Source organism: Grus americana, chromosome 17 (genome assembly GCF_028858705.1).
Source record: "Grus americana isolate bGruAme1 chromosome 17, bGruAme1.mat, whole genome shotgun sequence".
NCBI lineage: Eukaryota > Metazoa > Chordata > Aves > Gruiformes > Gruidae > Grus > Grus americana.
The window spans coordinates 8,490,293-8,514,853 of record NC_072868.1 but is presented as its reverse complement, the minus strand read 5'-3'; the positions used below and the strand labels follow the sequence as shown (position 1 = coordinate 8,514,853).

The following is a 24,561-nucleotide window of genomic DNA, read 5'->3' as shown; positions in this document are numbered from 1 at the left end:
CGCTGGGTGGCGCTACGAGACCCCGCGCGAGGCGAGGCGAGGAGAGGCGGGGCGCGGGGGCGGTGGCCGGGACCGGGACCGGCCCCCGCCGTTGCTGTCGCCCCCCCGCCCAGGGCAAGGGTCGGGCTCCGCGGCGGTGGCGGTGCCAGCGGCTTGACGCCCGCGGGCCATGGCGTGCCCACGGTGAGCGGGGCCCCGGGCCGCCGCCCCTAGCCGCGGGGGCCGCGCCGAGCAGCAGCGCCAGCACCGGCCTGCCGCGCTATGCGGGCACCCGGGATCGGGGCAGGCTGCGCGGGCCGAGGGCTCCCGTCTGAGCAGCTCCTGCCGGCCGGTGAGCACCGGGCCCTGCCACCTCCGCGGCGCTCGGGGCCGTCTCGGGGCCGGGAGCAGGGAGCACTCGCAGCTCGGAGCCGCAAACGTGTTCTGCACGGCCGGTGCCCAGGTCTGTGGGGACTTCCCAGGCCAAGCCCCGGGGAGCCGAGCCCAGAAATCCCCTTGCCACCTTTGCCTCCTTGTCTCTGCCCTTCAGACTCCCCTGGGACCCTTCGTGCTCTCGAGTGAGTCAGTTTTGGGAAGTGACGGCAGGCTGGGGAATCCAGAGCACGCAGTTCCCGCGGCTGCCCACCCTGCCGTCACTCTCGGGGAAGCACGCTGCCTTCCCCTCCTGCCAGCCACTGCACGGGAGCAGGAGTGACCCAGCAAAGCCCACCGGTGGCCGGCAGCCCAGGGCTGGCAGCCTCAGAGCTGGGGCTGAGGCAGCGATACTGGCCAGGAAGGCAGTCGCAGTGTGGCCACGCAGGCATCGCTGCAGCACGGGCGCAGCATGACTGTGGCGGGACAGGGCGGCAGCACGGTGTGTGACCGGGATGTGAAGGGATGCTGAGAAGCCATGGCTCCTGCCTGGCCACATGCTGTGATGGAAAGAGGAGCCCAGGGAAAGTCTCTAGGCGGGCAGGGGAGCCTGGAACTTCCCTGGAGACCGCTCGGGGACTCCTCTGAGGGAACTGAGCCAGAGGCGGGTGGCTGGCCGGAGTCACAATCAGGCCTCCAGTGCTTTTGCCCCTTCCCGTTTCTGGGCTGACGTATTTGTGGGGACTCCATGCAGAGGCGAGGGCCTGCGGGCAGCGATGAGGGGCTCTCCAGGGCCATCTCTCTGAATTACCGTTGGGAAAATGAAGTGAAACCTCAAACTTCTGCCTCAGGAACGAGCTGGTGGGGCAAGAGCAAACGCTTTCCTCACCATGGCCCACAGCTGACTCCTGCCCATACCTGCACCTTGTTCACCCTAGGAAGGTGCAGGCGGGGGTGCAGCAATATGGGGCTGGCAGGGAGCTGGCGGGATCCAGCCTCCCACCTCCAGCGGCAACAAGACCTTCACATAGAGCCACCGTGCAAAGGCCCCCAGTCCCAGCGGCTCTGCTGAAACCCCGGTGGGGGAGCAGCCATCCGGGCTGGGGGAGCCGGGCCCCAGCTTCCCCAGCCCGGATGGCTGCTCCCCTGCCGGAACGGTGGCAGGAGAGGCCGGGGCGGGCACCCTTCCCGCGGCCCCCGGTCCAGCATCGCGGGTGGGCCAGGCTGGGGCCCGGGCTGCGGCAGCACCTCCCCGCAGCCCGGGCTGAGGGTTCGGCCCCGGCGGGCTGGCACCGCGGGGCTCGGGTGTGCCCGGGATGCGGGAGAGCTGCCCCCCGCCCCGCTCTCGCCCCCCGACCAGGCGCTGGCGGGGCTCCCCGGGCCCGGCGCCGCGGGGGAAGCCCCGGGAGGGGGGGGTGGGTGGCGGGCGGCCCAACGCCCCCTTCCTGGGCGGGAACGGGCCGAGACGTTATAGGGCGGGCGGCAGCAGTGCGGGGCGTAGCGCCATGAAGTGCTTCGGACTGTTGGGGCTCCTCGGTGCAGCGCTACTGCTGGGCGTGAGTGGGGCTGGGGCTGGGGCTGGGGCTGGGGCTGGGGCTGGGGCTGGGGCTGGGGCTGGGGCTGGGGCTGGGGCTGGGGCTGGGGCTGGGGCGCTCTCTCCTTTCCTCCCTTCCTTCCTCGGGGCAGCCGCCTGGCTTTCCGGGAAGGGACACAGTCCGGGCGGTCTGGCCCGTCCCCTCAGCGCGGCCCGCCCCTGCGGGAGGCCCACGGTCGGGGGCCGTGCCCGGGACGGCGGCAGAGGACGCCCCGGCAGCGGTACCGCCCCGCACAACCCGAGCTGTGCCGAGCCGGCCGGGTCCGGCGTCCCCCGGGACCCCTCGCCGCTGCCCGGAAGCGCGGGCGTGGATGCGGGGAGGTGGAGAGGGCAGGGTGCGGCAGGCAGTGCAGGCAGCGCAGGCAGGTCCCTGCCCGCCGGCCCCTCAGCCCGAACTCGCTTTCGCTTTCCGCCTGAGGGAGCGGGGCCCGGCGGGGTCTGCAGTCCAGCCCTGCGCCGGGCCGGGACCGGGTCCCCGCGGGCCGGGCCGGGTAGCGTGGAGCCCTGGGGCTCTGCAGCCCTGGGCACAACCCGGGCTCTCGGCCAGGGTGCCCCCAGCCCGGGGCACAGGTCGGGCGTTGGGAGGCTGTGGGGGTGCAGGGACAGGCCTGCCTGCACCCCTTTCACTTCCCTTTCTGCTCAGTGTCAGATGTGTGTGACAGGCCGGTTCCTCTGTGCTGGGTCAGGCATCCCCAGGTCCGACCTTGCCGTGCCCCACAGCCCCATTGCTGCCCCATTGAGCCAGGGCTGCCCGAGGGGCCCTGTGGGGGTCTGCAGCACCCCGCTGTGCTGGGCAGTGGCATCCCTTGTGCCCAGCCCTCCCTCACCTGCCGGCCCACAGCCCCATGGTCATCTCGCTCCAGGGCTCTGCCGGAGCTCCCATCCTGCTCCCCGGGACAGCCAGGCTCAGGCGGGTCTGTTGGGAACTGCCAGGCTGCTGGGGGTGGGCAGCGTGGGGACTGCTCTGTGTGGGGTTACGGTGCTGTGGGTGCCCTCCTGCACCCAGACTGGCCCAAGATCTGATTCCCTGCCTCCTCTCCACCCTTCCCTGTGCACACAGCCCCCTGCTAGGAGGAGCAAGGAAGGGCCCTGGTTGACTTTGCATGGATGATATACTTGCCTGGGGGTTTCCTGCCCCTCAGGGCTGGTGCATCAGCCTTGGGAAGGGGCTAGCAGTGCTCTGGGGAGGCTCAGTTAACACTGTTCCCCCTGCTCGGGACCACAGTGCTGTTGGCAGGGGCACGGGGCAGCGTGAGATCAGTGTTAGGAAATCTGGGGACGCCCTACTGGAATCACTGCCACCCCACTTCAAAGAGAGCACTGATGGCATCAGGCAGCGCAGGCGGCTCTGCTGTGGTCTGTGGTTAGCACAGGCATGGGAAGAGCAGTGTGAGGAAGCCCTTGCCTCGGGACGTGGGTTAGCACACAGGCTAGCACATGTGTGCTTGCAAGAAGCGAGGCAGCGCTGAGGAGCAGCATGAATTCACAGGTCATGTTTCTTCCAGTGCTGGGAACCTGGTGATGCCATAAGATGCCTTGACAGGCAGTATGAACACAAGGGCAGGTGCTGTAACCGCTGTCAGCCAGGTACGGAGACCCCTTCCCCTTCCTGAAGCCCTAGGGCCAGGCTATGCCAGGGCCTACTGCCCAGCCACAGCTGAGCAAGCCCAGCTCGATGTGACTGAGTCCCACCCCATTGCCAGCGGTGCCAATAGCTTCACCTCCCTGTGTCACCTCAGTGCTAGAGCAACTGGGGACCTCATGGGTGCCCTGAGAGACCCCCTGGATCTCACCAAATCTGCCACAGCTCTCTTGGGACTGTCTGTGCTCCTGCAGCCACAGGACCCCATGGCAGGGGCAGCTTGCAGGGAGGGTGCTGGCCACTGGCACTACCAGATCATGATGGTATTTGTCAGCTCCTGCTGTTCCTGTCAGATTGGTTCCAAGTCCTTGGAGTGCAGTGAACAGCCACTCCCACCCCCCTCTCCACCCAGACCTGTGCAGCGTGTGCAGCCACTGGGTGAGCTGGCCTCTGCATCCTTGGCTGCCAGAGCGGCATCAGGCTACTGAGCAGCATGCCACAGCAGCCCTGGCATCCACAGCTGCCAGTGCTCCTCTGTCCTGCTGGCAGAGCTGCTCCCTGGAGAGGGGGAAAGCCCCCTTGCCCCCTCCTCACCAGCCTCTATTGCAGGGGAAAAGCTGGTCTCCGAATGCAGTGACACAGAAAATTCTGTCTGTGTCCACTGTGAGAGTGGACACTATCAGCAGAGCTGGACCAAGGAGAGGCACTGTGCCCCCCACGATATCTGTGAAGACAGTAAGTATGCTCCCTGTGCCCACTGACCCCAGCTTGTGGGGGCTGCAGGGGCTGGTGTCCCCCCAGGCTCACCTGCCCAGTGCCTCCCCTTGCCTGTGCTCCCCTTGCCCAGATGCTGGCCTCATCGTGAAGACACAAGGAAACACAACACACAACACTGTGTGTGAGTGCCAGGTTGGCATGCACTGCTCTGACACCAGCTGCCAGACCTGCGTGGAGAACCAGCCCTGTCAGCATGGCTTCGGCTTTGTGGCAGGTGAGTCCGACCAGTTCCTCCCTGTCAGCAGGACTGAAGCCCTGGCAGCATTGACCTTGGGTCTTCCAGGGGAAGGGGGACTCTACCAGCAAGGTGCCCCTAGCAGAGCTTTGGGAGAGTTCTGCCTGCCACTGCACCTGGCAGCATTGCCATGGGGAGGGCTGCTTCCCTGACCCCCGCAGCCCACACTGACCTTCCTGCAACCTCTGCTCCTTTCCAGCCAAGGCCCTGGCCCGGATGTCATCCCCCTGTGAGCCCTGTGCAGAAGGCACCTTCTCCAATGTCTCTTCTAAAACTGAGCCATGCCATCCCTGGACAAGGTATTGTCTGAGTGCTGACCACATCCTTCACCCATCCCCAGCTATGCCCAGTCCCCAAGAGCATGCCCTCTGCTGCCAGCCTTGGGGATCGGGCAGCCAGGATGGTCTCTGAGGGACATACCATCAGGCTGGTGTTAGGGCAGGAGCAAGAGGAGCAGAGCTGTCAGAGCAGTGAGGTCTAGGACAGCATGACTGAGCTTGAGGCAGACATCCAGGTGCTTGTGACCATCCCTCAGCGTGTTTGCAGAGTGCTGCCCCCTCCAGGGATGCCCATGCTGTCGTCTGCACTGGGGAGCAAGGGATGAGAGTCTACAGGGACCCCCTGCCATATCCTGTCCAGGCTCTCCCTCCCAGCATGTTCCTTGGCTGTCGTCATCAGCTGAGGCACCAGCCCTCTCCGTGGGGAGCCTGGCTTTGAGGATGCCATGGGCTGGCAGGTCATCCCTGTCTTTAGAAAGCTGCTGGAGGGTTAATTGCACTCCCTGGTAGAAATGTGAGCCTTATTTCCAGGCTGAATTAGTCTCGCTTCAGCTGCCAGCCATTGGATTTCACTTTGCTTTTATCTGTGCCCAGAAATTACTTCCCCACGGAGCCACTTGTAGCCTGTCATCAAGTCATCTCTGTGCTGTTCTGCAATAACTGCAGTGCCTGAGCCCTGGGGTCTCCCTGACTGGGCAAGTCTCAAATATCCGCTCCTTCCTGTGCCTTGTCCCCATCTTCAGCAGTTTCAGCAGCTCCAGACCAGGACCACAGGGTGGGATCCTGCCCCCTGCTATGTACCTGGTGTCCCCGTCATGCAGCATGGGCCCCTCCAGAGCCTGGCAGGCTGAGCGCAGGATGCTTCCTTGTGCAGCTCTGCTGGCTGCCCAGCCCTGGCTGTTCCTCCTCTGGGACTTTCCATATGTTCAGACTGTGCTGTGGTTACACGGTCTTGTTCTTCCCTGCAGCTGTGAGGAAAAGGGACTGGTGGTGAAGGCAAAAGGGACGAGCACCTCGGATGTGATCTGCGGTAAGTGCCCGGTGCCCTGGGCTGGACCGGTACAGAGCAGAGATATGTTACTCTGCCTTCCACAGCTCTCAGGAGCTGGCCTGGCCTGGCCTGTGGGTGTTTTTGGGAGAGGAGGGTCTGACCACACTGCTGGCATGATGCCTTCCTGCTCCTCTCTGTCCCTGTGAGGGATCCCCCCATGGGACTGGACCTGGAGCAGAGGCAGCTTGGGGCACTGGGTGCCTCGGTGAGGGTGTCACACAGGTTCCTTTGCTGACCCTGTCTCCCTCAGCAGAGTCGAGCAAGCGCTCCTCACTGTCGGTGCTGATCCCCATCATGGCTGCAGTCGTCACATGCCTCGTGGGCATCTGCATCTACTGCTTGGTCCACACAAGTAAGTGGCTGGGACACAGGAAGCAATGCCTTGGTCAGAGGGGCCATACAGGGCCAAGGAGCTGAGCAGGGAGGATCGCGGCAGCTCTGCCAAGAGCAGGGCAGCCCTTCTGGGGACACTGCCAGGGCATGGCTCCCCAAGCCTGTTGCCCTGCTGGGTCAGTGGGCTCTGTCCTAGGGAGCCAGCATGTTTGCACTGCTGCAGCCCAAGCTGGGCCAGTGCCAGTGCCCTGTGGGTCCAGCTGGGCTCCCCTGCCATGGCCCCCAGCCTCTCTAGCCTGGCAGTGGCAGCAGGCACAATGTGAGCTGCAGGACCTGTGGTGCAGCAGCACTAGCCCTGGCTCTGACCCCTGAGAGCTTACTGCATGGCAGGAGCACTCCCCCCTGACCACTGCCTTCTCTGTCCCTCTTTCCATCCAGATCCCAGGCGACGGGTGCAAGAGGTGAGTCCGTCCAGAGCCCTCCTCCAACAGCAGGTCAGGGTCCCTCCTGGGTATAGCCGGGGATGTGCCAGCAGCAGAGAGCAACAAGAGAGCAGGGGCTGTGGCTCTGCAGGGCAGGAGGGATGGGGGCTGTCCTAGGGCTGCTTGGCTGGAACAAGGCGAGGGCTGGGGCAACCCTGGGATGCTGCTGGCAAATTCTGAGACAGGAGGGAGCCACACGGGGTGAGGCCCTGCCCTGCCCTGCATGGGAGTGTAGCAGGAGCCTGTGGAAAGATGTGGCTGCAGAGGTGGGGGGATGTAGCTGTCTGTCCCTGACCTCTGCCCCTGTGCAGATAGAGGCTGTGAAGCCCAGAGAGATCCTGGAGGCCCAGCAGCCCGTGGAAGTGGAGGAAATCTTACCTGTGCAGGAGACCCTACTCAGGGGCCAGCCTGTGGCCCAGGAGGATGGCAAGGAAAGCCGCATCGCAGAGCAGGAGAAGCTGTGAGAGTGCAGGGCACTGCCTCCAACAGGAGCACAGACTGAGGCCAGCATAGTCTCCTGCGTTCCCTCTCCAGCCTGGAAGGAAATCCAGCATCTGGCCTGGCTGCAACTGATGTGACACTGCAGCGGACCATGGCACGACCACCCCCATGGGGATGCCATAGCAGTGCTTAGTCTGGCCGCCTGCCCAGGCCTGCCACGACAGAGCAAAGCTCAGCTGCCTGCACAGGGATGCAAGAGCAGAGCCTGGTCCCACCACCCTCCTGGGGTGCTGCAGCAGAGCGCAGTGTGGCTGCTCATGTGCTGACCCCTTGGCAGAGCCTGGTGCAGCCATGTGCTGGAACTGCTGTGGCGGAACAGAGCAGGGCAGCTGCTCATGCGGACCCCCCATGGCAGAGCCTGGTCTGCCTGACCCCTGTGGATGCCAGGGTGGAGCGTGCCAGCTGCTGGTGTGGGACCCCCCCCCCCCCCCCACGGCAGAGCACAGTTTGGCCACCTGCCTGGGGGGCTGCAGTAGCACCCAGCTGGGCCATCTGCACAAGGACCCTACAGTTACTGGCCATGGAGGCTGGGTGGCTGCTGGCACTGGGGCAGGGCAGCAGCCCCCGTGTTGACCCGGACCAGACGGGCTCCGTGGGCACAAATAAAGGCAGGACTCGCTGTCCTGGCAGTGCCTGCACCCCTCTTCTCTCGGCCGCGGGATGGGGGTGACAGGACCGGTGCGCGGGGCCAGGCACCGACGCGCGGCGGCCGGGAGATGGTGCTGCGGGACCGGCGCCGCGTGGGGTGGGACCGTCCGCGCTCGCCTCCAGGGCGGCCCCGCCCTGGGTGGGGGTCTGGGCTCTCTGCGGACACGCTCCCTCCACCGGCCGGTCCCGCGGCGCTGGGCAGCCCGTGGGAGGGCTCCGCTGGGCTCGGGGGACGCCGCCGAGACTGCCCACCACCGCGTTTCTCCACTGCCGCGGCGGTCCCCCCCCCCCCGCCCACTCAGGCACCCACTGGCACGTGCGCAGCCGAGGGCACACGCTGCTGCCGCGTGCCGCGCAGCCCACTCCCCACGCAGCCCACGCGGCTGCAGCGCGCAGCCCGGCCCCGCTGCCTGCAGCCACCCGCGGGGGGAGCTGCCGCAGTCGCGGCCACGGCGCTGCGGGGGGAACGGCTGGACTCGATTCTTCTTCGCCGCTCCGCTGACAAAAAGCTGTAATTAAACTTTGTTATATTCTCCCACTGTGCGTGAGCAGCACGGCCTGCAGCCCCTGCCAGCCCCTCCTCCGGCCTCCCCGCTTCACTGATGCCTGTCAGCACTCCCGGGACCGATGCTCTGGGGATAGGTGCTCCCGGGACAGGTGCTCCCACTAGAGGAGGGAAGGGAAGAGACACCGTCAGCTGTGCTTGACCCCTGCCGCGGCCCCAGACCCTCCCTCCGCCGTCCCGCAGCCTCCAGCCCACCCTGAGCCTGGGCGTGCTCGCCCTGCATCTGCAGTCAGCGTCCCCCAGGGCTGCCAGGCAATGTGACAGCTCCTTCCCGCTGACCCCTGCCTGCGAGGAGAGAGCGAGCACAGCCCTCAACCCTGCATCGCAGTGCACTGAGTGTACAGGCAGGGCTGCCTGCAGTGGGCAGGCTCAGCGCACCTCACTTTGCCAGTCCATCAGCAGATGCACCATGTGGGGCCTGTCTCGCTGCAGGGTGCTGGGGGGGGGCAGCAGCAGAGCTGCCATGGGCCCTGACTCGCTGGCATGGGGCTGGCCGGCAGCCGCACCCAGCCCAGCACAGGCTCCAGGTACCAGCTACAGCCCGTGCGTGACCTGCCACCACCCGAGCACGTATAGCGTGGCGTAAGAAAAGCTGTAAATCCCAGAGCCGGGAGCAGCTGGAACAAGAAGCGACTTTTACTGTAAAGGCAGTGGCACATTATTTAAGGCTCCTCTTAAAACCTAATGTTAGGTTTAATAAGGGAGATAAAAGCATGGCAGCAGCTCTCCCTCTCAGGGCTTGGTGCTCCCAGCAGTGCCAGCGGGATGGTCCCAGGGCTCGGCAGCATGTCCATGGCACCAGTGAACACCCTGCCCTGGGGACCGATGTGATACCGATTCCTGCTGGCCCTGCCAGTCGAGAGGGCTAGCATCACATGGGCCACAGACACAGTGCCTTTGGCCCCAAACAGCCCCCAAAGGACTGTCTCCCCACGGCTGTCCCACGGCAGCGGGCTGGGCCCTCTGGCTCCCTGCCTCACCTGGTGCTGACCTCTCCTTGCCAGCACACGGAGTGTTTAATGCCTGCTCCTGCATGTCAGACATGTGCCATCTCATTAGCGCGTCTGTCCCCCAAAGTGAGAAGGGAGAGCGCGTGAGACCTAATTGAATGTAACTAATTATTCACTCCACAAATGCTCTGTTTAAATGGGATTGTGAGGGACAGAATTACTCATTCTGAAAAGGGGAGAGAAAGAGAGAAAGACAGAGAGAAAACAAATAGAGGTGGATGCTGGAGCTGCAGCTCCCTCTCTCCCCAGAATACCAATTACCGGATGAAGTGATTGTATAAATCTTTACCGAGCGAACGAACTGTACTAGTCACTTACTCCTGTCCTCTTATTACGAGGAAGCAATGAAAAATCACCCAACTCTCCAGTCCAGTTAAGGGCTCCCACTTGCTGTCTCGGACACCGTCCGCAGCTGGAGAGCTCGTCCTGGTGCTTTCACCGGGCAGAGGTCCTACAGAGACAAGGCTGAGTGCCTGGCAGGGATGCCCACCACTCCCACTCCCTGGCCCCATGGAGGAGCAGTGACCGTGTGTGCCCTGGTGGGAGCCAGGTGACGCGGTGCAGCACCCCAGGACATGGGGAGACTTGGGCTGGTTGAGGACCCCAATGCTGCACAAACGATAGCTCACCCAGGGACTCCAGTCCTGGTGCAGAGGCACCCTGGGCCCTTCTTCTCCTTTGGTGGGTCCGGGCCCCCAGCCCCTCCCTACAAGCCCCCACAGCACTCAGACCTCTCCAAGCACTCACCAAACAGGGAAAGCACGGTGCTTCCCAACCTCTTCCCACACTGGAGTCAGCGTTTCTCACTCCCTGGTGTCTCTGCTCCACAGGCTGGAGAAATGCGCTCATTAATGGCCATCTCCATTGCGTTTCTCTGCCCCATCGTTTAATCCCAGATGCCTCACACGGCTTCCTCCAAACACACCCGTTTCTGCCCTCGGCAGTGGTGTGGGATGGGTGAGAAGGTCTTGGCCACACGGAGCAGAGAAAGCCACACTGGGGTCCTGCTGCACAAGCTGGTGAGGACCCAGACAGTCCCACACTCCCTGCAAGCAATACTGGGACAGTCCCCATCTCCCCCATCCCCTGAGACACCCAGCACCCTGGGGGCTAGTTTACCAGGACAAAGGCCACCTGGTCTCCATGTCTTGCTGCCACCACGAACAGAGATGCAGCAGCCCCAGGGTGCTCCAAGGAGGGACTGCACCGCTGCGTGGGTACCCCAGGACCCTGTGGCACTCTGGGTGCTGTGGCTCCCCAGCTTGGCTGGGGGTGAGAAGCCGCTGGAGGAGTTGTGCAGTTGGGTCACTGTGGGGGAAAACAGACTGCCAGCAAGTCAGCGAGGAGAGGGCAAAACCTCCAGCCTGTCCTGCCTCCTACGGAATGGGGATTTGATTGTTGCCAACAGTGAGTTTCCATGCACTGGAGATGTGGGTGTGTGGGTGTGAGGGAGAGATAACATCATCATCATCATCATCATCATAACAAATGCAGCTGTGCAGCTCCATTCTGTGCTTATTGGCTTTCTTCTGTTTATCTATAAATAATTGCAGGGACACAATACGCTTTTAAGACTGCCAAAGAGTTTGTCTCCCTCCAGCAACCGTATTGCCACAGTGCTGCCACCTTATCTGCTTGTAGAAAGATGAGGGTGGGAAAAATATTTACTGTCGGGGATATTTGTCATCTGCAAATTACCTCTGCCTACAATCCACAGTGGGTTTGGGACTGACAGCGCTGATCTGTATTGCAGGCATGTGAGCCCTGGGGTTCTCCACGCTGCCCCAGACCCACCTGAGCCTCCTCCCCGTTAGCTGGCAGGGCAGGCAGCACTGTGCCAGGAAATGCACCATGCGTGCAAATCCATGCCACAGGCTGCAACGGCAGCCTAAGGGGATGAGGGAAGTGGCAGTGGATGCTGAACTAGGTACGCAGCAAGCGGCTTGACACAGAGGAGCACCATGATAGGACAACTGGGGCATTGAGGAGCTCAGAGGTTTGTAACGCTGGCAGCACCTCCCCGAGCACACACCTGCACCCCCATGTTGCACAGCCAGGGCAGCGTCCCCCCAGCACAGCCGCCCCAGGCACCAACCACCTTGAGAGTCCCAGGCCTCACTGCTCTCCTGCAAAGGACAAAGGTGCCACGTACTCCTGCCGCTCTCTCAACACTCATCATCCCCATCAGCCCTGCTCTGCCCGCTGTTGCCAACCCCGCCAGCCTCATTCACCATTGGAATTCTTCATATCCTGCAGCCCAGAGGCTTTTGCACAGCACTTATCACTGCAGTATCCAAGAACCGATCTAATTGATGTGACACCAATTATTCGAGTATCACTAAATGCAGAACTAATGCATCTGTGTGTACAAACCTCCTAGACCCTGACCATGAAATTATAACTCTGACATGAAAGGAGCTAGAGGGGGAGCACCAGCTCTCAGTTGAGCCCCCACCACCACAGCACTGGCCAGCCCTGCCAGGACACCTCCCCGAGAGCTGCACGGAGAGGCAGCATCACACGGGACGCCTGCAGCAAGGTCTGCATCCAGCTCACTGCACGGAGTCAGGGCCCACAGCTCCCCGTAGACCGGGCTGCAGCTGTGGTGGGTCCTGCACAGCTGAGCCAACCTGGGCAACATCAGCCACGTGAGCGCTGGCAGGGCTGCTGTGGCCGTCGTGACAGCCAGCCTGGGGAGCTGTGTGCTCTGCAGGGCCGTGCAAGAGCCATTTCTGGGCTGCTCAGCACAGCCCATGCAGCTAGCAAAGCTCTTGGCTGGGACGTGGACTGGTGCTGGGAAAAGCTATTCATTGCATTTGAAATTTTACTGTGAAATTAAGCTATGCCTGGACACACAGAGCTTGGCATAGGCAGCAGTTTGTATTTTGTAAATTGCTTTCTACAATCAATTAAAGAAAAGAGGTGGCTGGTGGCCTGGCAGGGTGGTGGGAACACAGGGTGGCTCCTCTTTGGGCTGGCTCTAGGTCCCTGCTGTGCAGCCCAGAGCAGCAGCCCCGTTCCCCAAGGGAACAGCCTCGGCACAGGGAGAGCCTGCACCTGGCGGAAAGGGACATGGGCTGCTGCCCTCCCCTGCTGTGTGCGAGGGGGGAGATGGCCCCATCAGGGGCTGCTCTCCTGCCCCCACACCAGCACTGATGACCTGGGTGAGGAGCTCTTGCCCTCCCACTGCTGGACACCTTCTCCGCTCTGCACCCTACTTGATGCTGCAGTCGCTGCTGTATGCCCCAACCCGGGAAGGAGCAGCCACTGCCAGAGCCGTGTCTCATCACTGCTCCACACCCCCTCCTCGTGCCACTGGCATGGCTGCAGCAGGAATTGCGGGGCACAGCTCCACAGCGTTTACCGCATAGCTGCTGGACGAGGCCGCACCAGGGTCCCCGCTACACAGGACATCACGCAGAGCTGTGGGCAGGCCCCAGGTGTTGGCACCACACTGACCAGCGGCAGCTCAAGCTGGAGCCCTCCTCTAGACAAACCTCTGCTGCCTCCCAGCCTCACCCCAGCTCCAGCACCCCCATCCCCTGGCACAGACTGGGGACCACAGAGCCAGGGGCACACCATGGTTCCAGCGCTGCTCCAGGGCAGCGAAGCAGAGAGGTCCCATGTGGACTGGGGGACACGGTGAGGCACAGCCAACACAGCAAAGCTCTGGCACCGTCTCCCATCACATTTGGGCAGCAAGCACGGTGAGCCCAGTGCGAGCGTTGGGCTGCTTGGATGGCCGAGGGCTCGCCCTGGTTCTGGTTTGCTCAATGTTTTCATTAAGGACCTGGATGATGGAATAGAGAAAGCACTTATTAAATTTGCAGATGACACGAAGCTGGGAGGGACTACAAGTATCTTGGAGGACAGGATTAGAATTCAAAATGATCTTGACAAATTGGAGAAATGGACTGGAAAAAATAGGATGAAATTCAACAGGGACAAGTGCAAGGCAGTACGCTGAGCCGGGAACAATCAGCTGTGCAAACACAGGCTGGGGATGGCAAGGCCGGCGGCGCGGAGCCCAGCCGGGCATGAGACTGCGCAGGCGCTTGGGCAGGAACGGGGCAGGCAGGACGCATGCTGCCTGCTCAGCCTCGTGGTCCTTTGGGAACCAGAGGAGCAGGGCCCACGGGGAAGCAGGAGGAATGGATCAAGGGAGTGAGAGGCTCTGCGGAGATGAGAGGAATCTCCTCCTCTGGCCTTGAGCACAGACCGACCGCTCAGAGCTGTGCCACAGGCTCTCCCGGGGTCCTGCATGCCTCTCCTGCAGGAACCATGGTGAGGTCTGGCTGGACCGCAGCAGCTGTGCACACAGAGCAGGGCCAAACAGAGATCCTGCCGGGCTCTGCCATCCCCCTGCCTTTGCCAGCTCAGAGCCAGGGCAGCTGCTGCCCTGCGATGCCCCAGGGAGATGCCCCTAAACCAGCCCCAAATGCTGCTCAGCCTTCCCTGTCGCAGCCCCGCTAAGGCAGAGCCCCAGGCACCAGCACAGCACTGGGAGCTTTGCTCTGAAGGTGCTTCCCATGCCTGGGGCTCAGCTGGGGGTCTGGCTGCAGCCCCCCACCCCTGCAGGTGGCCATGCCTTGCTCAGCAGCACATCTGCAGGGGATGGTGGCCACAGGAGCAGAAGCTCCTTCCCGCAGCCCCAGATGTGCCCAGGGGTGGATGCGGCTGCCTAACCCAGGCTGAGCCCCCGCAGAGCCCCTCCTGCTGCCTTCCCCTCGCTCCAGCAATTAGAGCTCCAGCCAGCACCCTCCCAGCCTGTGCAAACACCGAGACTCATTTAAATAAATTAAGAAGACATAATAAATCAAAGGGAAATGAGGGGCTGTGCCTGGGGGCAGGGGAGTCACTCGAGTTTAATTACATTGGCAAGCCTCTCGCAATGAAAGCGCAGCGAGTCCCACATGTGGTGAGCGCAGATGTGCAGGAGCGGGCACAGCTCCACAGCAGGGCTGGTGGCACCGCCCCAAAGCCTGTGCCCAGCACAGCACCGGCTCCGCCGAGCCGCATGCCTGCGGAGGTGGGTCCCGGCACTGGCTGCTCCCAGGCCCCCAGCAGCAGGTGCCTGCACATCCGGGCGGCACATCCCGGTGGCACATCCTGGCAAGACTACGGGCATGCGGCCACTGCCAGCTCCCGTGGAGCCGCTGGCAGTGCCCAGTCCTGCAGGGGAGCTGCCGGGGCAGCCCGCAGAGCCCTGCCTGCCCCATGCCCCTGCCCCGGGCCGCGCGGATCCACCGAGCCTGGCCAAGGATCAGGGAGGAGCAGCAACGTCGGCAGCACCCCTCCATTGCCGCACAAGATTTACAGCCCATCCCCTGTTGTTTAAAGACTCTTGCTCACGGCTGCGGTTGGGACTCCAGAAAGAGCTTTGTGTAGCGGCAGCAAATTTATGAGACTGGCTCCAAATCCCTAGTCACATCAGGGGCCAATTTGTCTTTCCAGGGCTGAGGATGAAATTAAATTATTGTAAAATAAATCTGTAAAAATGATGAAAAGACCATCACCCAGCAGCAAGGGCGGGGCACTGGGAACACACGCGCAGCCGTGACGGATGGGGCTCACCGGGTGATAAAGCGCCCGGGACCAGGTAGCTCAGGGATTTTTGCTGTAATCTCACTAAAGAGATGTTGTTTACAGAAAAAAGGGTATTTTGAGGGGGAAACTTCATTTCAAGGTTAAAGGAAAAAACCGGAGCAAGTCTCCCAGGGAGCCCACTTACATGCAAGACGGCAGCAGCCATAGTCAAGTGCACGGGTGCCAGAGAACAGCCAGGCGGGGACACAGGCTGGAGGCAGCGCCTTGCACACGTGCGTGCAAAGGGCCAGGGCCGAGCATGCGCCAGCCAGTGTGGTCCTGGCCTGCCAGCGCAGGGTGCAGCTGATGCCAGGCTGCTGAGGGTCCCCACCTGGCCTCACCGCCGGCTCACATGCAAGGCAGGAGCAGGCTGCAGATGCGGGCAGGGACCAGGGACAGCCAGCTGGGCATGGCCCTGGCAGAGTGGGCAGCAATTGCTTGGCTCACAATGGGGGAGGCCAGCGGGAATTGTGGATCCAGGACAGCCCGAGGAGGCTGGGCATCCCTGTGAGTGCCGCTGGCCCACCCCAACAGAGAAGCTGCTGCCCAGCCCTGGTGCTGCCAGGGACCACCCTGCCCCACAGCAGACGGTGCCTGGCCCAGCTTGATGCTGGCAAATGCTTCCCATGATGAGCCCTGCAAGGAGGGCCCCGAGTGACCAGCACCCCCTGCATTCAATGCTTAGGGTGCGGGGCGGGGGCACAGCTGAGCAAATGCACTGCACAGGGATTTGCAGCTTCCCAGTTTTAGACTCATCCTATCAGATGCCGGAGAGATTTTATTTTTTTTTCTGGGATGACTGGAAAAATAATGGCTTCGTCTTACACTGTGTTGGCTGGCCATTTAACAATGGGCTATTAGCACAGCTCAGCATGGGGAAGGGATTTATTTAGGACACACGGTTGCAAAGACAACCCAGCACCAGGTGCTTAATAGTGTTTCAGAGGTATCAGAGTGTTGCAGTGCTCAGAAAATGCAGCTGTAGGGAGTTCAGAGACTTTATTCTTCACTTCTGTGAAATCCCACAATACCAGTAGAGATTTCTCAGCTCTGCCCTAAGCACAAAAGCAGCGTGGAGAAAGCAGCGGCTTTGCAGGTTGAGGTGCCAGCCAGCTTCCAGCCACAGCTCATCCCAGCAGCCCCAGCTCTGGTGGGACTGGCTCCTGCTGGCACAGCTCAGCCTGGCACCAGGCTCACCCACATCCTCGCCCCTATCCAGGGCCACTCACAGGGCCTGTTAAACCCAGGGACTCCCCTCTGCCCCCAGCAAACGCATTCCAAGCACAGGGGAGGGAAGTGTTTCCCTGGCCCTGGGAAAGCCCCGTCCTCCCAGGCAGGGCTGGGCCCTGGCAAGAGCATCCCTTGCTCATCGCCAGCTGCTTGTGCCACTGCCCTGGGCAGCCCCGGGGCACCAGAAGGCTTTGCCTGAGCCTTCCCCATGCTTTGATAGCCTGGCCAGACACTGTTACCCCTCAAGAGTCTCCTCACTCCTGCAAATGCTGTGGCATAGCCCCAGCTCCAGCCCCTGTTCTTCCACCAGCACCGGGGCAGCTCAGTGAGCACCAGATCGTCCCTTCCTGCTGACGGGCACAGAGTTCCCAAGAGCAGGGATGGAATACCAGGCAAGCCCCCCTCATGCCCACCCACACTGCCTAGTGAGGGCTCTCTGCAAAGCCCCTGCCAGGGCAAGCTGGCAAGACTGCTAGGGAGGGGTCTCCCAGCACCCGGGGTCTCTGCAGCTCAGCGAGAGGTGCTGCACTTGCAGCAGCCACAACAATCAGCCCCTTCCCCAGCACAGCCCTGGGAGGGAGAGGATGGAGCAGCAAAGGCGAGCAGTGCAGGGGCCCTGGGGGATCCAGTCCTGCTGGCCCTGAGCAAGCAGAGCTGGAGCCCAGCGAGAGCAGACTCACCTGCACAGGTACAGCAGCTGCAGAGAGCTGGTGGTCCAGGCATCCACAGAAGCCCTCAGCAGTGGTGCAGACCCGTCACATCCCAGGGCCAGACCGTAATCTGCACCCTCCTTGCCTGCCTGCCTAGCCTGCAGAATGCTGTTAGCCTCCCTGGAGGTGCAGGCAGAGCTTCCTCCCCCCACAGTGCCCCAGGCTGGGCAGGAGGCAGTGCCCCCCTCTCCTCCTCTTACCACCTGGCAGGGACTTGTTGAGCACCACCCTAAATCAGCCCCACATGCCCCTACTGGCCTGGGTCGCACCCACTCAGGGCACAAGTGAGCTCCAGCTGCTCCCATGCCCACTCCAGTACATCCCAGTGCATCCCACGTCTCGTCCGAGGCTCCCATGGCTGAACAGCTCCTGGCCTTCCCCAACGCCTGTGGCCAGCAAAGTGGAGCCAGGGAAAGGCGCTTTGCTGGACCCAGGAGCCTGCACGGACCCTCGTCCGCAGCCTTGCCTGTGAGTGGGGCCGGGCTGCGCGTGCTGCGGCGTGGCAAGGGGTCCCACGGCAGCAGGCAGCGAGGCTGGGGGCAGGAGCTGGCGGCTGTCCCGCGCGGGCTGCAAGGCAGCAGTGTGCCGAGGTGGAAATAAAGAGTTACTGAGCAAGCAGACGTTCAATAATTCATGGTCACTGAACTGCAACAGGAACAACGACAAATAATAATACAGGAAAATGGGGAAAAACCTGAAATCGTTAGGCCAATGGTTCAAGCATGAAGAGAGTGTGCGGGGGGGGGGGGCGGCAGTCACGCCATGCATGGATGGAGGGGTCGATGCCAGGTGCACCACGGTGCCCTGCCCTCAGCCTGGCATCCCCGGCCACCTGAGGGCCTCTGATGGGGCCATTGTCCCGCAGGGGCTGTTTGGGGCGTGTGCCTGGCGCAGGGGACACTGATCAGCGCCGGGTGCTAGCCCTCAGTGCCCTCCAAGCCTGGTTGGCATGCAGGGAGCTTGTTCATGTCTCCAAGAGGCAGGGAAGGCAGATATGCTCTCCCTAATTATAATTAGCGATGCTTACCATGGGAGTTTGCAAACATGGTTTAATTAGAGCAGCCGGGCTCCCTCCACACGCTTGCACCTTCCCCGGGGTCAAGGACAGAGCAGAGCAAGGGAAGCAGGAGCTGGGGAATGCTCAGCAGAGTTTGGCTGTGGGCTCACGCAAGATTTACCCCTTCTCTTTGCCCACCGCTGCGGTCCAGAGGGCTGGCAGGGCTCTGCTGGGCTCTGCTGGCAGGGATCGCCCCGTGCCTCTGCAGAGGACCCAGCGCTGCCAGGACTGCGCTCTGCCCCCGGGGATGGGGAGGACACCCGTGCCCACCAACTCAGCCAGACGCCAGCAGACACTGAGCTGGGAAATTTAATCTACAGCTACAAGAAAGGGTTGTGGATTCTCTAGATGCATGAGCCTGCTTCTTCTGTCAAGAAGAAAAATAGGAAAGGGGCATAGGGAATTAGATAAAAGCCATGAAGCAGAGAGGGAGGGTGGGGGGGACTCAGGGAGAGCACGTGGTGGCCGATGGAAGCCCCAGCATGGCCATGGCTGATGCTCCAGCCAGGGCAGGGCAGAACCCCGTGGTGGGAAGGGCCCGGCTGCGCCTCTCTCCAGCTGGACCTTCCAGCAGCCTCTGCTCTCCCAGAGCCAGTGCCGCGCAGCCTGTGCCGGGGGCTCCTCGGCTGCACCCTCCCTCCTGCCCCAGCCCTTTGCTGCCACTGTGGGAAGACTGCTGTGCCATTAACTGCTGGGGCTCTCACCCACTCTGCGGTCAGCGGGGCAGACAGTGTTCACAGCTGTCCCCCCATCCTGTCACCTCTGAGAGCTGCAGCACACTTGTCTGCGCTGACCCGACCTTGCTCCGGGAAGATGGGATGGAGATGTGACTCATATTTTGCTGAGGCTGAAGCGCCGTGCGTTGCGGTGCCACCAAGCACAGTGAGGGTCACGCAGCTCCCTCTGGCCGGGAGCACGGCAGCAGGCTGGCCCCGTCCCAGCGCTGGCCAGGCAATGCCGTGGTCTGCAGCATCCTTTGGGCTCATCTGAGCCGGGCCAGGCTGGCACGCTGGCTTCTCCTTGCAGCCTGGCCATGGCCTGTGGTTAGTGGCCACGGCCTGTGGTTAGTGGCCACATCCCCCCAGTGCCCAAAGCCCTGCAGAGCCGGGACCAGGATTGTGCTGCCTGTGCACATGGGAGACATCAGTGGGTGCCAGGAGGAGACAGGGCTGAGCAAGAGCAAGCCCCTGGCAGGCTGCGGCTCTCGGTACAGTCAAGCCGACCACTGCCCGAGTTGTCCCATGACTGATTAGGTTATCTGGAGGGATGAATTTTGGCAACATGAGTGAGACCATCCCAAGCTCAAGGACAGTCAGCCATGGAGGCCAGGCAGCGGCAGGCAGAGCATCCGTGCAGGCTGAGCCGCGGGCAGGATGCCTGGAGTTGCTGCGTGGAGAGCAGCAACTTGGTCAGAGCTCTCTGCAGGTCCCAGGCACTGCACCGGGAACCTGGACAACTAATTGCCATTGTCACCAAACCTAATTAGGAGGCTGGCCACAGTCAGCTGGAAACTGTAGGTGTTAATTCTTTCTGGCGGGAGCGGTACCCTGTCCAGAGGGGCTCCTGCACCCCTGCCTGCCCAGAGCAGCTTCTGTCCCCAGCTGCCCCGCAGAGGCCCTGCCTGTGCCCCAGTCCTCGCCCCTCCTGCCCTGCACGCGTGGCCATTCCCCATCGGCAGGGTGCATGCCACCCGGATGCTGGCCGGGGACCCCCCTCTCCACGGAGCCGCACTCTGGCCCTGCGTGACGGGGGGGCATGGCAAGGCTCTTTGCAGGGAGAGGCTGGGGTGGGTGCCCGGGTCCTGCTCGCTCTGGGGGGTGGGGGCGGGCGGATGCAGGTGCCTCCCCGCACCGTGCATGGTGCTCCCGCTGCCCCTGAGAGGCTGTGCAGCGGCGAGAGGGAGCTGAGCTCAGTGTCTCGGTGACAGGTTTACAAATCACCATTGCTGTGTGAAGAGGGAGCTTGGCTGCCTCGGCATTCATCCCCGTGCTAATTACTGCCTCCCCGAGGAACCCGATCCATCTCGCTGTAATTGACAAAAGGCAATTAAAAAGCAGTTGTGAATAAAGGGGGACATCTCTGGAGGGCCTGGCAGGAGAGATTTAGGTGCTTTGCTCCTTGGCGCCTTGGACACATTCCAGTGGCGCGGCTCAGGAGTGATGCTCGGGGCGGACGTGCCCCCTCCTGCCCCACTGCCAGCTCAGCCCTGGGGCACGGGTGCTCTGCCCTGCACCCAGCCCAGCCCTCCGCTTACCCACGTCTCCTCCTGCCCTGCCAGCTGCAGGACCGGCCGCTCACCCCATGCCTGGTCTCCACACAGACCCAGACACCCGGCCGGCCACGTGCTCTCCGGCCACCTTCCTGCGGGCAGGGACCAGGGCAGGAGCAGCAGGGCCCTGCACCCACGTGGAGCCAAAGCCAGCACCCAGCAGAGAGCCTGTCCCAGGGGCTCCCCTCCAGCCCGTGCTGGGATAAGCCCCTGGAGCTGGGAGACCCCCAGCCAGGAGCTGCGGGGGATACGGGGAACATGTGGAGAGGAGGGCAGAGCCGCACTGGGAGCAGCGCTGTGCCTGCCACGGGAGCACCACGGCACCGCTGCCTGCGCCACCGCAGAGCGCGGCCTTGCAGGAGACAAAGGGCAATCAGCGGCGAGTGGCACGGAGCTGGGCGTGAAGAGCAGTTGATTGAGGAAGAGACGCGTCAGATGCCTCTTGTGCAAAGCGATCTCCTGATTGTGGAGAACAGCAGGTGCGGGTGCTGCCAGCTCACCTGCGGAGACGCAGCCCTGCCTGCAGAGGAGGAAGGAAGGGCAGCGTGAGGGCAGGGAGGGACGCGCGTGCGAGGCAAAGGCCTGATGGACCTCCTGCTCGCAGGAGATGGGAGAACTCCTCACGCCGGGACTGCAGCCAGCCTGGCAGCACCTTGTGTCCCTGCACGGCGTGTGCCTTCTGTCCTTGCACAGCATGTGCCGTGTCCCTGCCCAGCAGTGCCCTGCGTCCCTGCAGGCATTTCTCTCCTGAGGGCTGGGCAGCTCTGCTCCAGCCCCGCAGGGACAGACCGCCTGGGGACTATGTGCCATGCCTGCCCCGAGCTGTGCCAGCTGCTGCCGGGGAGCCAGCCCCAAGGCCCGACAGAGCGCAGAGCTGCCCTTTCTGCCTGCTGATCGCTCGGGGCCGAGGCTCATGAGAGCTGCCCAGGGAGAGGCAAAACCGCCCCGGGCAGAGCTGCAGCCCTGAAAGCCCCGGTGCGTGTGGCTCAGGCGGCCCTGGCCCCTCTGCTCACCCTCTGCGCCTGCAGCGGCACCGGCTGCACGTGTCTCCCGTGGAGGGGAACCCACCTGTCCGTGGCCCTGTGGTGGAGGCGAGGGCCCGTGGCTGCCCGGTCCCAGGGAGGGGGCTGCCATGGGGCGTGTGGGTCTGGCAGGGCTGCCCCGCTCTTCAGCAGTGGCAGATGGCAGGATGTGCTGATGCCGGGATGTTCTTCACCATCTGTTGGGTCTAATTGACTTCCTGCAGAAGTTCTTAAAAAAAATTAAACCAGTTGCAAGAACAAAATTGTTAATTAAAAGGCCTTTTGATTAGATAGACAAATATTTACCAATTATGACTGACCTCGGCCACTCTATTTTTTGTCAGCAAACTCCACAATCAGCATTTATCTCAGCAATTACGTCTGCGCTGAAGATTCCCCCGTGTAATCGCTCCCCTGGGGGTGTCCTTGCAGCAGGGGCAGGCCAACGGGAGGAGGGATCCCGGTGCTGCCGAGTGGAGGGGTGAGCTGCTCCGCTGCACGGGTGCGCTCCCCCCACTCGCCACCTGCCCCTCTGCAGATGCCCTGCTCCTGCCGCAGTGGCTTCTGGTGGCGGCGTCCTCCCCTGGGTCTGGTGCTGGTCCCCAGGCAAGCAAGTTATGCTCATGCCACACCGTGCGCTGAGAGGACGCAGCTCCAAGCCGAAAAGCTGTCTGTGCTCTCAGGGGAGGCTCAGCACATGGCAGGGCTCCCCGCTGGCCCCAGCGGTCGGTACCCAGCCTCGGGGCAGGGGCTTTGCTTCCCACGGCCAGCCCTGCACGGCCCTCTCCCACGCCTGGGCAGCAGGTGCCAAGTGCCATGCGGCCACCCGGGACCCTGCTGCAGTGCCCAGCCCCACTCCCAGCTCACCACACGCTCAGCTTCCCTCCACACCCTCTGGCACCCCGCGGCCAGAGGCTGCAGGACGGGGAGCCTGTGTGCATCCTCAGATCTGCCTGTCGTGTGCCGATGGGTCCCGGGCACGGCACGGCCTGTCGCCCACGGAGCCGCGCAGGGGCTGGACTGGAGCGACCGCAGCCTGCGGCATGCCAGCCTTCCCCTCCGCAGAGGGGATCCGTGCAATTGCGCCGTGCTGAGGGGTGCGTGCGGAGGGAGTCACGGGGCGGGGGGGGGGCCAGCACCGGCCATGCACTCCCAGGGCGGGACGTCGGTTTTAATGTGGTGAGAAATTGATGGATGATTCCGAGCGAGTGAATGTTCAGTGTAAATTACCCATGTTAGGCTCCAATCCGTGGCTAATTCATTAGACACACGTTTCTACACAAAAATAAAAAGCCTTCTGCATGCATTGTTCACCAAATGCTCTGAAGAAAAGATGTGGGGAGGCGAGGCAGGCTCTTGACCCACTCTTCTGGTTAAATCCTAATTCCCAGCCTCTCTGCTCTTGCTGCGATGAGCGGGAACGACTCCAGCCCAGCTGCGCAGCCTGCCAGGGAAGTGCTGCCAGTGCCTGCCCATCCCCAGAGCCCGCCCGGCCATGGGGCTCAGCACCTCTCGGAGACCAGAGGGGACGGGGAGGAGCACATGGCATGGGCACGGGGAGCACCGGCCACCGGCTCCGGTAGGAGAACAAACCCTTGGGCATCAGACCCAGCAAAACACCGGGATGGCTGTGAAGACCCATTCCCATGATCTAGCACCATTTAGAGTCTTATTAATGGAGTGGGAAAGCTAATTGTGATTAAAGTAACGATGGCGCTAAACAGATAATTCTGCACTGAAGGGCAAGATAGATTTTTTAAAAAGTGAATAAAAAAGGAAAAGACAGAGTAACCGGTCTTTAAAAATACAGAGATCAGTAAGTGAGGATTCATTTTTTTATTAGCACAGGGATCTCAGGGGAGGCATGCATCTGCATCCCCAGTGCCTGAGACTGCACAGCTCTTAATAAATGGCACGCCAGCGACGCTGGGCCTGCCCGCTTCATTACCATGACTACTGCACTCTGCTTTTACAGAAAACTAAATATTGAACAGAGAGCAGGTGCGTGGAGGATCCCAGCCCTCCCAAGCCATCAGCGCCGTCTCCGCAGGCAGCCGCATCCCCTGGGAGGGAGCGCTCGGCTGCAGGGCTGTGGGCCCGGCAAGGCGGCAAGTGTCCCCGTCCCGCGTGCCCTGCCGTGGGAACCTTGGCACCGGAGCCAGGGGGACAGGGACCAGGCCAAGCCCTGGGCAACGAGATCAGCAGGAGACCCTTCTCCAGGGAGCTTAAAATTGCTGCCTGAGCAGAGCAGAGCTCCTTTCCCCACCAGCAGCGGCAGGGAGAGCCCAGCTGGGACCTCACCGTGCGCCAACCAGCCCTGCAAAGGCTGCAGGATTGGGAACCTTCCCAGCACCTGGGATCCTCCTCCCTTGTGCTGGACGTTTTGCTGTGCCTTCCCACAGCAGGGAAGCTGCAGGAGACTGAGTGCACTGGCCCGAAGTGGATGCACCCCAGGGATGGAGGATACGTGGTAGAGGCATCCCGTGTCCAGCCTCCCTGCGGGGCTTGGCTGCTGATTTCCAGCAGACCTCAGGACCTAGAAGCTCAGCAAACATCCCGTGGCTCCTTCTTCCCACAATGACTAGCACAGGAGGCAGCAGGGAAGGAGTTTGCATATCAGGACTGCTGGAGGTTATTGCTTTCATAAATAGATGGAATGCAAGCGCTCGAGGTAAGCAAGACGGGAGGAGAGCCCATGTCTCGGCACAGCTCCTGCCTGCAAACAGCCTTTGCCTCATCTCACATTTCAAGGGCTCCCCGAGGCCCGTCTCTGCCCCGCAGCTACTGGACTCCTGCTCCCTGGGTGCCCCTGGGGCTTTCTGCTCCCCAGTGCTCTCCTACCCTTACTGTGGATTTCTATTCACCCCTCTAAATGTTCTAATAGTGTAAAAGATCCATCAGAAACCTTCCACTCCAGAGGGATATATATTATCTAAATTTGATAAGACAACTTAATTTCTCTCCGTGTCTGTTACTGGCGATAAAACTGGGAGACTTTTATGACCCGGAGTCCTCTGTAAGATTGTCAGGAACTTATTATACAAGGTATAACTGGATTTCTCTCCACAGATGGCTCGCAGCCATGAGCTGTAACGCAATTCTGCAGCACATTTGGTAGAATAAATGCAAAGAGCTTGTTACAGTGAGTTAGATAAGAGAGACGGGAACACAGCTCTCGCAGGCTAATTCGGCATCTGATCTGCTTTTTCCCTGGCTGTGAAGGACGACTTGGAAAAGTGCATTTCATGCTGAGGAATGAGCCAAGCCCTTCCCAGAGCCG

General features: G+C 62.1%; 1 protein-coding gene across 5 annotated transcripts; it reads left to right on the top strand.

The window, feature by feature from the left end:
• The first annotated feature begins 1,833 nt into the window (after window positions 1-1,833).
• Window positions 1,834-8,367, top strand: CD40 (CD40 molecule). Of its 5 annotated transcripts, none has more exons than XM_054845301.1 (9): window positions 1,834-1,907; window positions 3,451-3,532; window positions 4,137-4,262; window positions 4,375-4,518; window positions 4,739-4,838; window positions 5,786-5,847; window positions 6,122-6,220; window positions 6,640-6,662; window positions 6,995-8,367. In XM_054845301.1, the coding sequence occupies exons 1-9, from the start codon at window positions 1,857-1,859 to the stop codon at window positions 7,145-7,147; spliced, it is 840 nt and encodes a 279-aa protein (XP_054701276.1). In that variant the 5' UTR covers window positions 1,834-1,856; the 3' UTR covers window positions 7,148-8,367. The 5 variants fall into 5 exon arrangements, with proteins under 5 accessions (XP_054701276.1, XP_054701275.1, XP_054701274.1 ...); XM_054845300.1 differs by having other exon boundaries at window positions 6,640-6,695; XM_054845299.1 differs by having other exon boundaries at window positions 6,119-6,220; window positions 6,640-6,695.
• The last annotated feature ends 16,194 nt before the right edge of the window (window positions 8,368-24,561 follow it).

What these genes read in the sequence shown, in the direction of transcription:
- CD40 (XM_054845298.1), top strand. Translation starts at nt 3,707, where the DNA reads ATGGGTGCCCTGAGAGACCCCCTGGATCTCACCAAATCTGCCACAGCT. An exon ending in CCACGATATCTGTGAAGACA is followed by an intron (nt 4,263 to 4,374) that starts GTAAGTATGCTC and finishes CCCCTTGCCCAG; the next exon opens with ATGCTGGCCTCATCGTGAAG. An exon ending in CCATGCCATCCCTGGACAAG is followed by an intron (nt 4,839 to 5,785) that starts GTATTGTCTGAG and finishes TCTTCCCTGCAG; the next exon opens with CTGTGAGGAAAAGGGACTGG.